General features: G+C 36.6%; 4 protein-coding genes across 5 annotated transcripts; all 4 read right to left on the reverse strand.

Moving 5' to 3' along the window:
* Positions 1 to 3255: 3255 nt before the first annotated feature.
* Positions 3256 to 4820, reverse strand: LOC107264142. The gene is made up of 4 exons (XM_015732065.2): positions 4677 to 4820; positions 4058 to 4196; positions 3749 to 3977; positions 3256 to 3436 (listed from the first exon to the last, which is right to left on the reverse strand). The coding sequence occupies exons 2-4, from the start codon at positions 4137 to 4139 to the stop codon at positions 3388 to 3390; spliced, it is 360 nt and encodes a 119-aa protein (XP_015587551.1). The 5' UTR covers positions 4140 to 4196; positions 4677 to 4820; the 3' UTR covers positions 3256 to 3387.
* Positions 4821 to 5502: 682 nt separating this feature from the next.
* Positions 5503 to 7375, reverse strand: LOC107264140 (kininogen-1-like). The gene is made up of 4 exons (XM_015732063.2): positions 7070 to 7375; positions 6806 to 6989; positions 6458 to 6727; positions 5503 to 5624 (listed from the first exon to the last, which is right to left on the reverse strand). Exons 1-4 carry the CDS (start codon positions 7230 to 7232, stop codon positions 5612 to 5614), a joined length of 630 nt encoding a protein of 209 aa, XP_015587549.1. The 5' UTR covers positions 7233 to 7375; the 3' UTR covers positions 5503 to 5611.
* A 443-nt stretch (positions 7376 to 7818) lies between these two features.
* Positions 7819 to 9422, reverse strand: LOC107264141. The gene is made up of 3 exons (XM_015732064.2): positions 8998 to 9422; positions 8741 to 8843; positions 7819 to 8380 (listed from the first exon to the last, which is right to left on the reverse strand). The coding sequence occupies exons 1-3, from the start codon at positions 9083 to 9085 to the stop codon at positions 8182 to 8184; spliced, it is 390 nt and encodes a 129-aa protein (XP_015587550.1). The 5' UTR covers positions 9086 to 9422; the 3' UTR covers positions 7819 to 8181.
* Positions 9423 to 9969: 547 nt separating this feature from the next.
* On the reverse strand, positions 9970 to 13193 carry LOC107264139 (uncharacterized transmembrane protein DDB_G0289901). Of its 2 annotated transcripts, none has more exons than XM_015732062.2 (4): positions 12970 to 13193; positions 12545 to 12841; positions 11928 to 12464; positions 9970 to 11557 (listed from the first exon to the last, which is right to left on the reverse strand). In XM_015732062.2, the coding sequence occupies exons 1-4, from the start codon at positions 13043 to 13045 to the stop codon at positions 10470 to 10472; spliced, it is 1998 nt and encodes a 665-aa protein (XP_015587548.1). In that variant the 5' UTR covers positions 13046 to 13193; the 3' UTR covers positions 9970 to 10469. The 2 variants fall into 2 exon arrangements, with proteins under 2 accessions (XP_015587548.1, XP_015587545.1); XM_015732059.2 differs by having other exon boundaries at positions 11649 to 12464.
* Between the last annotated feature and the right edge of the window lie 2850 nt (positions 13194 to 16043).

Consider the following 16043-nt stretch of genomic DNA (forward strand, 5'->3'; position numbering starts at 1 on the left):
ATTTCATCTCGTTTCATATCGTCTTGGAATCGCTCTTTTGTATCTTGCGTGTCTTGAACGCTCTGAGGGGCTCACGCATGTAGATACTGTTAATGAAATGATAATCAAGCCAGGCTACAGCCACTGGCAGGAAGCGGTGAAATATTGAAATTGATACTCATACGCGTTACAAGATATCGGTCCCGATCGTCATTGCATACTAATGAATGATGATCATGAAAGACCCAAAAATCGCAATTCGAATTCAACGTTGTTTTACGGGACCACGCGTCTCACGGATAATGTCTTGGCCGATCGTGTTGTGTAAACTGAATTAGGATTAGCCTATCTCCGTTTAAGCGTGCCGTACCGATAGTATTGTGAATTTCAAATGTTCTGATATAATTTATCACGGAGAACAATATATTTTTGCAGTTACATGAACAATAATTAATATTTATATGGCTATAAATTTAAGCGGCTGATAAGGATTCTAGTCAAGCTTTACGAAGCGAAGTAGACTTATATTCACAATAGTAAATCTTCAGTTTTTTTTCATTTTTATTAAAATTTCTCATTTTCGAAATACCAACTGGTATCAATTTTTTTTTTCTGTACCGATCGTAACTATATCTCAAAAGGACAAATTGAAAAAATAATAAAAGATCAGCTACGATCTAGCGTAACCGCAATTCGCATCAAACTTAAAGGCAAAGATCGGCAAACCAATCACGTCGAAGGACACCCGAGATTCAGATCGTTAATTGCAAAGCAGCGTCCAAATCCTTCGACACATAAAAGACGTGCTGATCTCCAATGATCACCGAATGATTCACGATCACTCATTGAATTAGAAACGTTCTTGAATACAGTATTTGCGAACGTAAAATACTTCCTCAAAAGCATTAATATTAATCTAAATAGCGTATACACAGTCGGTCCACGTGCTGAGCATTTTATTTTTGACAGTTCGCAAACAATACGACTCGTAGCTAATGCCACGTGACATTTCACGAAATTATGGAAGTGGATACCAAAATAGAAAAATAAAATATATTTCAGTGCATCGTGCATACTGCAAAGATATCATTATTTACCACCTGTCAAAATGACAGATTTGAACACGTGGTCCGACAATAACAACTATGTTACTGTCATTTGTATTTCTATGCTGATTCCTATAGAATCTCTAAGCACTGCAAACTCAAACCAAACGCATAAATACATCCGGCAGGTAAAAATGCTTTTTGGTTGGTCTGTGTACGCATGAAATTTTAATATATACTTAACAAGAGACCAAGGATTATCGAGACACGAATCACGAAGTCGTCTGGTAAATCCAGAAGCTCAGGTTAGAGACCGCTTTACATTTCCGTTGATCTTGTAAATTCGCATGGATATACCGCTAGTCCTGATCAGTAGTCACTCAATGCCGGGATGCGATTTAATGCCAGCTTTTCCATGAAAGACATAAAATAGACGCAGGTGTACATGGCGACATAAACGATCGTGTAGTATCGATACGAATCCTGAATCGATAAAGTCTAATGATGCCAATGAAGAATGTCAATCGGATGCAATTCTGAATGACACTGCAGGACGTACCTGATTAAGTCATATAAAAAATTAGCAGTCTAACTAGGCAATAGAATCTATAGTACATACCGATATAGTAATATATATGTATACATATATGTATACTGTATATGATAAATTTGACTCGATGATTATCATCATTATTTTTTCATGATAGTTTCTTACAATTTATTACATGATATAAATATTTCAAAAGCTGCTTTCCAGAACCTTTTTTGTTGTGTATTGGCAGTTATGAGGACTTTTGGTATTTTCCAGGGTGGACCTGGAAAAATCTTATATATAACGTATACTTCCAGAGCCATTTGGCGGCACTCACACCGAATTCTCCAACAAATTTTTCATGCTGGACACTTCGAGTTGTGATGGGCTAAGAAGTAGTTCATTAGGTTAGATTAGGTTAGAATTTCAATGCCACATGTCCCAAAGTTTAGGCTTTTTTTTTTAACAAAATACATCGGCTTGCCATTGTGAGTACCGCATGTCCTCTAAACTGCCTTTTGACAAGTTTATATATATTGGCAATTGGTATTTATAAATTTTGTACATATGACATCGCTTAAAGATCAGATCGGCTAAAAATCTTTGATGTTGAGCCGCCGATTTTTTACACTGATACACTGTACACTACAGTTAGAATATGAAGTAGCGAATACACTGAGTAGAGTGACCGTCATATTTCCATGACGAAATATTTCGTCTCAAAGGACACTCACTGAAACGGTAAACGAAGCGACGTGCTAATTTTGAGCAATTACCGTATTTTTTTGGCAATGGTCTAATTGCGAACTGGATAATCGATTCTACGCATAAATCGCTATTATCGAATTATAAGAAAACGCGCGGGATACCTAATCAAGGATAAATTAATAGCAATGATTTCGCTATAGTTATATCTCTGATGCTTTTTTATAAGCCAATGCCAAACATTTTGGCAATGATACATAATTAAAAGTGGTGTCGGACGACATAAATTTGCAAGATTAGCTCTCTTATCGTAACTATGATACAGTCCAATCACGAAGCCACCATTAAATATATGGCGCAGCTCCAGCTGGATGTGCAGAATACAAAATTGTCTTGTTGTTCAAACGTATATATAACTGTTGATTTTTTACTCAGTCCGATACTTCAGTTTGAAACTGTTTCGACTTTTTTTGTATGATGATAAAATTTTAGTGCTTTTATTAAAATTTTAAAAAAATTATAGCTTCGTACAATTTTCAGTATACACAAATTACGTTGAATTTAATTTATTGAATTATTAGAATACTTTAGGGTAAAAGGGCTCGTGGCTTCACAGTGCTTGTCACGTAGCATTGCAGCGGCCATTGTGATCATGATGGCGGCTGCCTTTTCAACTGTTCTGCCATATTTCACAAAGCTGATTTTTAGTCTTTGCCTGAACGCGGAATGCCTTACAATTATATGCACGACTCAAGACTTATGGCGAAATCGTGACGTACAAGGGTTAAGGATACGTCCACACTGTGAAATAATACTGTGTAAAAATTCATACAGGATTGATTTATTTTACGATAACGTATTTTGCTGTATAATGCATTACGTGATCTTAGACAATGATCAAGAAAACAAGAAACAATGATAATAATTTTTTTTGAATTTCAATATTACAAACAGGAAAACGAATACTGATTGGTTTAATGAAAATGCAGTGGGTGTTATGACACAGAAAAATTTATTGATACTTTTTGTTACATGAGCCGAAATCCAAAGTTCAGTCGAAATGTGTGATCACAGATGAGGGAGTGAAGACCGTGCGGTTGTCCGTGATTGTAAAAAAAATTTTCATTATTTCCGAGAATCCAGCAAATATCCAGCGACACCTAAATTGAGGAACCTAAAAAATTTTCAATTTTATAATAAATTCATGTAAATCATTTAAATTGGACGATACACTTTTATATTTGTATCGTTCTATGAAATAATTATAATAACGAATCGATCACCGCCATCGATAGTCATCTGTGCGAACTCATGTCAAAATCTCTAAATCGATATGTTCGATCAGCTATCGATCTTCTAGATTGTCAATTCTAGATTACCAATTTTAGTCGGTAACTCGTTTTACCGACCGTCGATAAAAAAACACTGCAGTTCGATTTCGGTAATATCAATTTCATAAATTAATTTTTGAAAATAAATCGTTTACCTTTCTCGCAGCTTTGTGACGTCACGACGCTGTCGTTTTTCCAGTGTGACGTGACTTCCGTCGCTGGAAACTAGCCTTGATGCAACTGCTGTTGATTTCCCAGGTGGTCCGGTAGTTCCCGATGGTACGTTGGTTAGTAATTTTTTACCTTGACGATTTTCCTTCGACTTTCGTCTAACATTCAAATCGGATGAGACTATAATTTCATCAAAAGTCTGTCCTACTACGGCTAAAGTAAAAAAAAATGGCAAAAATATAAAATTTATACAAAATAACAAAGAAATGGTTCGTGTCTAAACTATCACTCACGTTGCTGATTAGGGGCTTGATTTTGACCGTTAACGATAACGCAGACCAGAGCGATGACCAAAAGTACCAAAAGTTTTGCCATCGCAAAATGGATCGTATATTCTGTTTACGATCCAAAAATTTGAATTTGTTCCTTTTCCTGTAAAGTCAAACGTTATCAGCTGCTTCGTTACGTTCTACCTTCCCAAGAGACACTTGTACGACTAACCGTAACCTTAAGAGAAAAAAAGTCAAGAAAGACTTTGTGCCCGTACCGAGTATAACGTCACAAAGAATCGTGCTGAGAATAATGAAAAAATAATTTTTCCAGTGAATCAATAATTATGCTTTTTACGGGTCATCGACTTGAACTTAATTATGCAATCTCATCACTCGCCATTTACGAAAGTATACGCGTGTATTCGCAATAGGAACGAACAACTGTGAAAAAAAAAGAGTCAAAATGTCTGCGAAGTGTAATTTTATTTTTAGTAAGCTCAAAATAAAGTACGAAAAATTGAGATATAAAATTTTTATTTTTTGTATATTCCGATTTTTTTATCAGCTACAGGTATCTCCCGTTCCGATAATCTTTGAATTTCGTTCTCAGCTCTTATGCCCAACATATGGTTCCGCTTACCGAGTATATCCCGAAGACACTTTCCGAGTCGACAACCGCACGAGAAATGCGGGCAGAATGACGAAGGCACCTCTGAGAGAGGTTATGCACTTACTATACTTCGCGAAGAACAGGAACACCAGGTTCCCGCAGTGTGCTTTAAAACGTCAGAAACTGTAGGCAGTTGCACCGGACAAACCACTTTCTATTTCATTTTTTTATTCGGAACTGGTTTACCGGCTGGCTGGATCGTATTTATCCAGTAACGTCCGTAGAATAAAAAATACTTGGTTCACAAAAGATTTTTCATTTATCATTTCGAACTGTTAGATTTATTTTCAAAAAGTGTATTTTTTTAAAAAAACTGCAGACTAACATTCGTAGCCATACGATTGAGAATCCAAAAATCTGATTTTGTCCACGATCGAGTTTTTTGTGACAAAAGCTTTGCAACCCTTGGGAATTAGAATTAACATATCCGACGAAGCCATCGAGATACAATATTATAAAATTCGAAATATCGAATTTTATAATAAAAAAATTAAATTTTCACCCTCTACTCAAAAATTATTTGCTACGTCTTCCCTGTAACACGGACCTTAAAAAATTTACTTGTACGGCACTGCAAAGATTGCGTGTTCAGATTCTACGGTCATTGCACGAGGCTTTTCGTATCTCGATTTCATGTTTTTGCTTTTTTACGTCCCTTTTTTAATTTCTCTTTGTGCTGTTAATCCTCGACTCTCATGCGTCGCCAGAATCGAGCTCTTCTTGTTTTTGGGAACATCTGGTGGCTGAGATGGCGAACAAAGGGACGGTACATCGAAGAACAAAATTTCACAGCAGGTTCATTATTTTTCTATAAAATAGGGCTTTATTCCAATTTCATTAAACTATCAACGATAATAAATAACAATGACGTAATTAATATAATTTAAATTCGATCAGTCCGCTGCTCAATAGTCAAGTCTGTAACAAATAAAAAGAAAACCTTAAAAATCTTCCATCATTCCTCCAAGTCTAAAATCATAACTTTCACGATTTCCAAAAATTATTATTCTCAGTCTAAGCATAAAATTTCTAAAGTGTCGTTTTCAACCCGAAATTAACGAGTACCCGATACGAACTAAAAAAAATGCACAATGAGACCAGTCGTCTCGGCAAGTTTCTTTGGATCCTCGCGAACCAACAACCGACTACTCGGTGTCCGGTCTGAGATCCCTTTAAAACGAGTTATCCCGTCTGTCTGGCCGCCTGCAAATCGCCTGAGAACCAAGAAGATTCATTTTTCCTTTGTCCCTTCCGTTTCACACGTACAAAAGCATTGTGCATTCGCTGACACAATGGCCGCCAGCATTACGACACCCCTTGGCCTGCACAGTGGGCATATACGTGTTCATCGATATATAGATATAAAAATACCCTTATATATATATAAGGACTTACAATTGTATATATGAATATTTATATACTATAAATGTAAGTCTACTATCAACATATTGAATGCATCTGTATATAGATGTTCCAGCATCTGTCAAGTGACTCCCCCCCACCCCCGCCACCGTCCCACATGGACCCGTGATTCATTTTGGTACCCTCGACTAGTTCGTGATCTTTCCATGTAAACTCACAGGATTCCGCATGCGAAGAAACAGGATTGGCACTACCAAGAAAATAAGAACAAAAGAAAAAATACCAGCCAAACCGGAGGAGTTCGACAACTTTAAGCCTGTACGGGGATTCGATGTTCCTTACTTGGTGTGGGATGAGATTTTGATTTTAAACAAATTTTTTATACGCACCCTTCAAATCCTCCAGGACCCCCAGAGGACGCGTGAGCAGAACTAAAACTTGCCGTGTAAGGTCCCACGCTAAAACTTGCACTTTGAGCGTGGGACTGACTTTGTGGTCCATGATGGTCACCGACGCCTAATGATCCTGCGGAAGCTGTGGCGAATGATCCATGTCCACCTCCGTGTCCAAATTCATGTCCACCTCCGTGACCAATTTCATGTCCTACTTCATGTCCTTGATGACCTCCTTGGTGAACGACTTCATAGTGCGGTTGCCATCTTTGGATGGGAGAAAATTTTTCAAAAATTTTTTTGTATTTTATTAATTTTGAAATTTTTTTCATTTTTATTACTTACCCTCCGTCACAGCCGTGATGTTTACGGCAGCCGTGTCCACCGTGATGAGGCCTATGGTGTGGTCTGTGTTTGTGCTTGTGACCGTGTTTGAAATGCCGAGCTTCAGAATCATTGAAATAGTCGGAACTGTCATCGTAATCATCTTGGAATCCAAATTGCGGAGAACGTTGACTTCTCACGGAATCTAGAGATGATTTTTATTTATTTTATACGTTAATTAAGATTTTTTTGTATTTTTACTTTTTTTTCGTATTAATTATATACCTGCACTCTCTGCATCCTGTGCAGCATCCACTGATACCGGTTGAGATACAGGATCCGGTACATTGCCAACTTTTACACTTTGTACTAGAGTCGGTTTGGCTAATGATTTTTCAATGATAAAAATACACGCAGTCAATACGATATACCTAATGTGAAAAGTCATTTCGAAATGATTTCAAAAATTATATTCTAGACCCTAAATGATCTCTTCACTCCAACGCTCTGATTTAGAATAACGTCGTTTGACCAGGTCTACAGCTTTTATAGTTAATTGCTTCAAGTATTTTTTCAAAGTGTGAGGAAATGATTTCGTGTGGTTCGTGAATAAAGGAAGTGATCGGAGTAAATGACTCTTAGTTAATTCCGATTGGTCGAAAGAAGTAGATGACCTTCCGGTCCAGGGACGACCGGAAAGAGCGCATCTTACTGTGGAACTTTCATAACTGAAAGTTAAGCGCTAATTGGTCGTCTTAATGATTAGTCATTGTGGTTTAAAATAGTAGGACGATGAACTATACTCGCCAATTTTTTTTTTGCCAAATTCACTATTCCGGAAATGTCCTTCGAATTAGCATAATCACTATTGATGTTCTTGAGGAATGACTTTGCCAATGGTAAACCTGTCAGACTGGATATTGTCTACTGACAGTTTTATTGAATGTCAAAACCGGAAAGGATCATTTGCGTGGGTTTTTGCAGGAAATGTCAATTTGAGGATAACAACTTTGCTAATAATTAATTGCATTTTACACTGCGTTATTATAACTGCTCAATCACATTTTTTACAAATTATAGGTAAACGAGTATATAAAAATATTGGAAATATTAATTTCCATTAAATTATGGGTTATTAAGTAAATAATGGATATTTTACAGATTCATGCAAAAATTTTGTATGACAATTCATATATATATATATTCTTTACTATATTGTTGTACAAATTATTTTGATCTAGACTTAATGATAAAGACCAAACATAATAAAAATTTTAGTAATTATTCAGTCTATTGTCTCTCCAAAGTGAATCTGTATGAACTATCTTATAATCTATCAGTTATACAGACTTTAATTAATTATTGAAATAATTATATTTCAGTTTGACTTTTTCCAATTATTTTTTACCATGTAATCCAAAATGATCACTGTGAGCATGCGCGTCGCTTGCTGAAAGACCAATACTACCAAAAGGCAAATTCACTCCAATATTGTAGCTGTGTGCATCGGAATAGGATTCATCCCTGTCAAATCCGAGACCACCTTGATATGGATTACCTAATCCAAATTGACGATGACCAAAGGGCCTGCCGAAACTGCGATTTCAAAATAAATTGAATGAAACAGGCAAAGAAAAATTTTCTTCGAAACTATGAAAAATATATTACGGACGTTTAACAAATATGTTATCGATAAAAAGTTTCTCCGTGTCATAACATGTAGTTTCAAAATTACAATGCTAATTAGCAATTGATAGCCTGAGGTATTATGTCACAAGATAGCCAAAGAGAACGTATTTACCTATAACAGGATATATGATTCACAGAACCTGTATGCTATTATACGTACAATTATTGAGAAACAATGAAACTTGTTTACTAGATATAATTTTTCACACATATATTGAAGAATATTTTGATAATAATTTATTATTATTCACATTTAAAAATACTTACGACGGATAGTCGTCATATTCTGGACCGTTATTAAAACCAAAAATTTGTCGTTTGCTTCTATCCAACTTTTTGACAAAATTCACAAAGGCTTCGGATCTGTATCCTAAAATTAATATTTCACAACAACAAAATTTATACAAAATAATACAGTCTAACAAAAAAAAATACGAGTATACATGCCAACTTTAATTTTACAAAAAGTTCAAGTAAATAAAAAAGATTTTTGATTTTTTCAAAATTCACAAAAATACACTCACCTTCTCTTAACTTGTTCGCACTGTGTGGCAAAGGCGGTAATGCCATGGCCCCCATGACTAATACAGCCATGATCACTATGCACTTCATTCTCAAGTGAATTTTCCGAAAGTCCCAATGCAACTGGACTGTGGTCTGTTTTGTTATGGGGGTGTCTTTGCTTTAGACGGGAGTACTTATAGGATTTGAAATGGATAAAGAATTATCGGAATTTTTATACAGACTATACCACGTGACCAAGGGGCCTATTAATGCTTTCCTATTGTCAATAAGAATGCCACAGTAATATATTTTCCAGGTATTGGTAATACTGATTTAATGGATCTTATATTACGCATTCTAGCCGTTTTTTTTAAATTGAATTTAATAACTATAACACAATACTATTATTACAGCGACCCTTTGAAAATGATATATAATTTAATTATAAAAAACCTACAATAATTTGTAGTACTACGATAATATATGTATATAGCAGATAATGTAATTGATTTAAGCATCGTTTAATTGAAAAATACAAATATATCGTTCTTAGGTATATAAATAGAGGTATTCAAAGGAAATTGATGTTTTGGTTATGTGCTAATTTTTAGCATTAATCATACATTCTCAAAAGCGGTATATTAATATTAATATCGAAAAAAAATTTCTGTACATGTTTTAAGGAATTTTTATTCCATTAGCGTATCATAGTTCAAGTCTGAATTCCGTGGTAAATTCTCAATAACGTTTTAAGAATAATTTATTGTTCTTTATCATACCGTTATGTCACCTCATGGTAGAATTTATTATAATAATTTAACCGGTGGTATATGCTAAATTATGTATAAAAGTCCTTAGTCGATTCTCAGACAAATTGCGAAAAGCGCTCGAAGCTAATGAATACGAAATGGCCGTGATAGAATGCGGTCTTACGAGACGTATATCTATATATACAGGAGCAAGAAAAAAAATTGATCTTAAAAGAAGCCATGTCAAAAATAATATTATATTTTATTTAAAACTCTTATTAAAGTGTAACGATGATGTAGCATGAGCTTATTCGTAATAATATATTACATAATTTGTGCCACATTTAGAGACGAATAAATGCTCGTGGCAGAGGAGTCAATTAGAAGACGGAAATTCCTAGTAGGATAATGATCGATACAAAAGTAATTACCACTAATTGGATATAAATTAAAAAAAATCACACAGCTTCCCACGGACGTCTTTGTCTGTATCATCTAATGAAAATGTCCATGAATAAATATTTTAATGTACTGCACGAACGATTCCCATTCTTTAATTTTGTATTTCAATATTTACCTCCATCTTTTTGTCTTTTTTTCTTTCGAAAGATGACACGAGAGAGAATATTTTAGAAAATGCAGGCAAATCGTGAACGTCTGGAGTATTATGAGCGACATCCGACCGAATGGATACCTGAGAATCTAAGGATGGATTATTAAGAATTCTTAAAGTCTATCATAAATTAATTGCTGAAGATGAGCATATCGCGGGTATCTGCGGAGGCCTGACTTCCGGCAGAACTCTTCGAGGCAAAAGCGGGTCCAAATCCGCCGGAAGTGACTTGACTAGAAGCTTGTGCATTGGCATTAGCATTAGCAAATCCACCGTAAGATCCGGCTGAAGCTTTGCTGGAACTACTGGCAGAGGATTGTGCACCTCCGGCGAAGGATGATGATTTCGAACTGGAAATGGCATTTGTTGAGGAACCGGAAGCACCTGCGTTAGCTGATGATGATGCGAGAGAATTCGATGAACCGTATCCACCTCCGTTTCCCGCACCATTTGAGGAACTTCCGGCGGTAGCAGCGGCATTGGAGCTTGCTTGGGATAAACTTCCGGTTGAAGGTGCAACAGGTGCAGGAATTAATGCGGGAATTTGATTTTGTCCTCCAAGTACTGTGGAAGTTTGGCCTTGGTTGTAATTTGTTCCTGTGGATCCTCCGTATACTCCGCTTCCGGTAGACCCAGCATTGGCATTAGCGTTAGCATTTGCGCTGGCTTGTGAACCACTTCCGCCTTGTGATCCTGCATATCCTCCTGGTGAGGATGCTCCGCTAAGGAAAGGATTTTGACTTCCGGAAGTAGACTGAGCTGCTGCGTTAGCGTTGGCAGTCGCCTGGGAACCGGATCCTTGCAAGAAAGGATTTCCAGGGGCACTACCACTGGGTCCTGCGGGAACTCCTGAGGATGATCCTAGGAAAAGATTATCACCAGTGACACCACCTTGAGCTCCTGCGTTCGCATTTGCATTTGCGTTTGCATTTGCACTTGATCCACCATAACTTCCGCCATTAACTCCAGATCCAGATCCACCTGAGAAAGAATTTCCAGCAGATCCAGAAGATCCTTGAGCTCCTGCACTAGCATCTGCGTTTGCGTTAGCTGATGATAAGGCGCCGTTCAAAAAAGGATTTGCATGGTATGATCCTTGCGAAGGTGCTGGAGCTGTAATGGATGGAACAGATCCCGATGCACCAGCATTTGCATTTGCATTTGCGTTGGCGTTGGCATTGGACGATCCATAAGAACCACTGTTACCAGCATAATCGCCTGAAATAACAAATGCAATATTATTGAAAATCTACTAATAAATTATTATATCTATACAGCAAATTTAATTTTATCAATGAACGATTCATGCCTTGAGGTTGTTGAACGGTCTGAATGTGAACCGGCTGGATAGGTTGAATGTGAACGGGTTGTACAGTTTGAATAGGTTGAACTGGCACAGGTTGTTCAACAATAACAATTTCAACTGGTCTTTGCACCATAGGTCTAGGATGAGGTGGGGGAGGAGGTTCAGCATATATCGGATACGATGGACGTGGTGGTGGACCTTCGACAAGGATTACTGGGACAGCCATCTTATGAGGATGCTGGTGGCCATAATGTTTATGACCTCCGTGACCATAAAAATCACCATAAGATCCATGAACTGGTCCAGGGACGTTGGATGGACGACTTGGATATTGACCAGGAACAGAATTTACTCCTCCTATTACACTAGATTCGGCATTGGCATTCGATTGAGATCCTCCATAAACACCACTTGGAATTGCAGGTGCAGGTGCAGAAGGATACTGGGATCCTCCAATCACTCCAGCATTAGCACCAGAATTAGCATTGGCAATGGCATTGGCATTGGCATTCGATTGAGATCCTCCATAAACACCACTTGGAATTGCAGGTGCAGGTGCAGAAGGATACTGGGATCCTCCAATCACTCCAGCATTAGCACCAGAATTGGCATTTGCGTTTGCATTAGCATTAGCACTGGATTGAAAACCACCGTTTCCTGAAGGTTCACCATAAAGTGAAGAGCCGAAATTATTTCCATAAAGTGATTCAATATTGACATTTGCGTTAGCATTAGCATTCGCATTAGAATGTGCATATCCTCCAGCAGCACCATACGCCGAAGACTGCGCTTGAGAGTTAGCATTGGCACCGCTGTGTCCTGTATGAAAAATTCACTCATAAAAATTGCATCCACAAAATCACACATACAGACTGTTTCAAAATTTTTATAAAACTCACCCTGACCACCAGCATTTGCAGAAGCTTCAGCATTTGAATTAGCACTTCCGTATCCACCGTAATTACCAGTCTTCGCAGCTGCATTAGAATTAGCAGATGCTGACGCCGAACCACCATTCGAATTGGCAGATGCCTGAGAGCTGGATAAACTGGTAGAAAATCCTATGGGACCTAAATTGAAACTCGTGCCCAAATTCTTGCTATTAGCAGATGCATGACTTCCGGATTCCCGATGAAAAAGGCCAAGGGGGTCCAACAATCTTCCAGCGTTTTCAGCTAGATGTCCAAGCAGAAGCCCTACACAATAATTATTCAAAAAATCACTAACCTCCTAAAAAATCACTTATACACGAAAAATGTTTTTTTTTCTCAAAATAAATATTGGTACGGATACCGAATATTTTTTTAAATTTTAAAATAATTACCAGGTCTAGCTGATGATCCACTTATCACTAACAGTACCACTAGTGGCACCACTTTGCACTTAACTGATCTCATCATAAACACACGTTTATCTATACTTCTTTGTGATTACTATTTTACTCTCTGGTTTCAAATCTTATACTACATCGATTATTAATCTTTGAACAGTCAAGTAAGACTGAAGCTCTACGATGAGACAAGATCTTATATACGATCGGGTCCTCGTTCGTTGGTCGAGCCAGAACTGTCCTTCGCACTCTGGCGATTCCTCGAGTTACCCTACTCTCATTTGATCCTGAATCACTCGTGGGCTTTTACACGGAGTCGCGAACTTGACAAATGGATTTTCCGAAAAAGATGGAGGCATTAGAAATTTTTGAAAATATTTTTTTATTTCCTTCATGATCGAAAAAAAAAATAATTGATTGCGTAATGTTTGACATCAGGTTGATATTTTAAACTTTCATGTAGTTCACTGATTTAATGTATAACCATCAAATTGAACGTGATCCACATTATTTTTAATTGGAAAATTGGATTTTACACTGAAATCGTTAGATTAAAATTTTCAAATTATTTTTTATTACTAATTCGTTATATCCGGTTCTGAAGATTTCTTACGTTGTGATATATATATATATATATATACACGTATAATTGTCCTTCGCATTTCAAAACCCACATTCGTCCACTCCCCACAAACTATAAAGTCATCGCCCATTGTATTCGCGTCTAGGAAATCGGTATGTAAGATGCGAGATAACGTGTGTAACCGATGGACTCGTGTTCTGCGGGAAAACAGTGAAATCAATCATTATGGAAAAACCAATGAGTCCCGCTCGAAATATTTTTTTTTCATTTCACACGAGCACTCAATGAATTCTTTAATGAGGACAAAGTCACATCCTCTTCTCGTCCAACTGAGATAATTACAATTACGAATCCTGTTAGCCCAGAATGGAACCAAGGTTAGAATAATACCAATTACGAATTTGATTAATATTAAGATAAAATTCAATATTGTTAACAGTCAAATTTATTTATACAAATTAATTTTTTTTTTCATCCAAGGACGACGAAAGTGATGGTACCAATTGCACAAAGGTCCCACTCGGAAATTCATTCTAAGAAATCATATATACCTGTATATGCATACACATATATCATACAAAATTACGTAATTGAAAAGACCTGTATACTGTGAATCTTTCGAGGCTCTCCTGTTGCCACCAAGAACGTACGTTGTTTGCGACATCATTGACTACCAGACGTTCCTGTTTTTTTAAGGTCAAGTTCAACCACTGTCGCCGTTGACAAAGATTTTTATTGAGCCGCCCACTCCGTGACCACATATGATCGATCATTGGGAAAGCATCGTTTTATCGTATTAGTACATTTTTACTAATAAGTTCATCGTATCAAAGACCATATTGGTTATATGAAAAATCACACTACGCCAATGGATGGCATTTCAAGAAATTTACTAACCCTTTTTCTATTGACTATACCGTTAAGAGAACGTGTTAACACTACCGGCTCTTTCTAGTATTTTAATCAGTTCCTAATACGTACAAAACTTGTTAGCTCATGTACTACGTTACACGGATAAGAATTTTGTAGAGGCATTTACAGTGACGTATACATTAATTATAACCGTGTATATATATATCAAAAATATTATGGATAATATAACTATGTATTGTATGGAGAATCAAAAAGAACTTGAAATCATGTTAATCACGATCACACGTGGATAATCATGATCTATTATCATATCAGCATACCAAAGTTTTAGCCGCGGGGACTCCCCGAACATTCATACTGGGAATCCCCTTTACGATATCCCAGGAACATTCGCATAAATCGAGAAAATTTAACGTCTTAAAATAATCACTCGTATATAGCTCTCTTAAACGTTCTGTGAATTCCATCGCATATGGAAATTACGTAATATACCCATATCCCACAAAAATATCTGTTCTGCCGAGTCGTTGGGACACAGTTAAGATTTTATTAAATTATCTCAATTTTTTCTTGGACTTGGAAAGGAAAATTAATTAAAATGTATCGTCACCTTGAATTTTACTTTACCTTTCATACCCTTTGACAACAGACTACGTGAGTCATTTTAATGGTTTACATGTTGGTATAGCTTACGGAAGGAAATGTCTAGCGAAATTCATTTTCTTGTTAACAAGTCTCTTTTAGAGTTTTGAACATTGACAGGCAGTATATATATATATATGGCTCAAAGATACCAGCTGAAGTTAGCTCGTTATTTGACCTCTATGGTAAAGCCAGTTTCAGGTAGTATGTTTGAGCTGTCTAGTAACCTGTATATGTATATACGACATGGTATGTTCGGCATGTAGCTAGGTAAAGATACTACGTATACGTAATATGAGTTTGCATGCGAGTAGACACATATAGTATGTGCAAATAAGTAGTTACTAGATTCTTCCGCTGTGGGATAATGTGACATCGTGACAACTGACGTCAACTTCATGAAAACGGATTCTCGTGTATATAATTGACGAGTAGTCGGATAGGAATGAAGTCGGGAAAGAACGTGGGGAAATATTGTTTTGACTTTTGTTTGATTAATCCGGGAATAGTTGCACGATTATTCTTCAATATTTGAAAATCTTCGAATTGGAATGTTTGGACCACCTTACGTGTTTTTTAAAAGTATTATTAATTTATTTTAATATAAAATCATTTGTTATTCTGTTTATGTACGTCAATATTTGTCAGTTCAACATTTTCTTCGAGCGATGATGGCAATTCGACGCTACGTCATGGTTTTATGTCGAGTTTTATAGTTACAGGAATTCTTGTTTTCACTTATCATTTTCTCCAATATCTCAACGTTTGTCTTTTTTTTTTAGTATCTGTATAAAGTACCAACACACACAACGATACGGTTCGCTTATTCCAATCAAGTTTTATAAGCTATTCTCGAATAATTGTCTGATAATTTTCCCATAGGTCAAAGTCAAGACGCAGTTAACTCTTTTATATCGCTTTTATGCAGTAATAATAATTCTTGGCGGTTTCTTGCAATTATTACGCAAAG

Source organism: Cephus cinctus, unplaced genomic scaffold (assembly GCF_000341935.2).
Source record: "Cephus cinctus unplaced genomic scaffold, Ccin1 Ccin1_scaffold0168, whole genome shotgun sequence".
NCBI classification, from domain to species: domain Eukaryota; kingdom Metazoa; phylum Arthropoda; class Insecta; order Hymenoptera; family Cephidae; genus Cephus; species Cephus cinctus.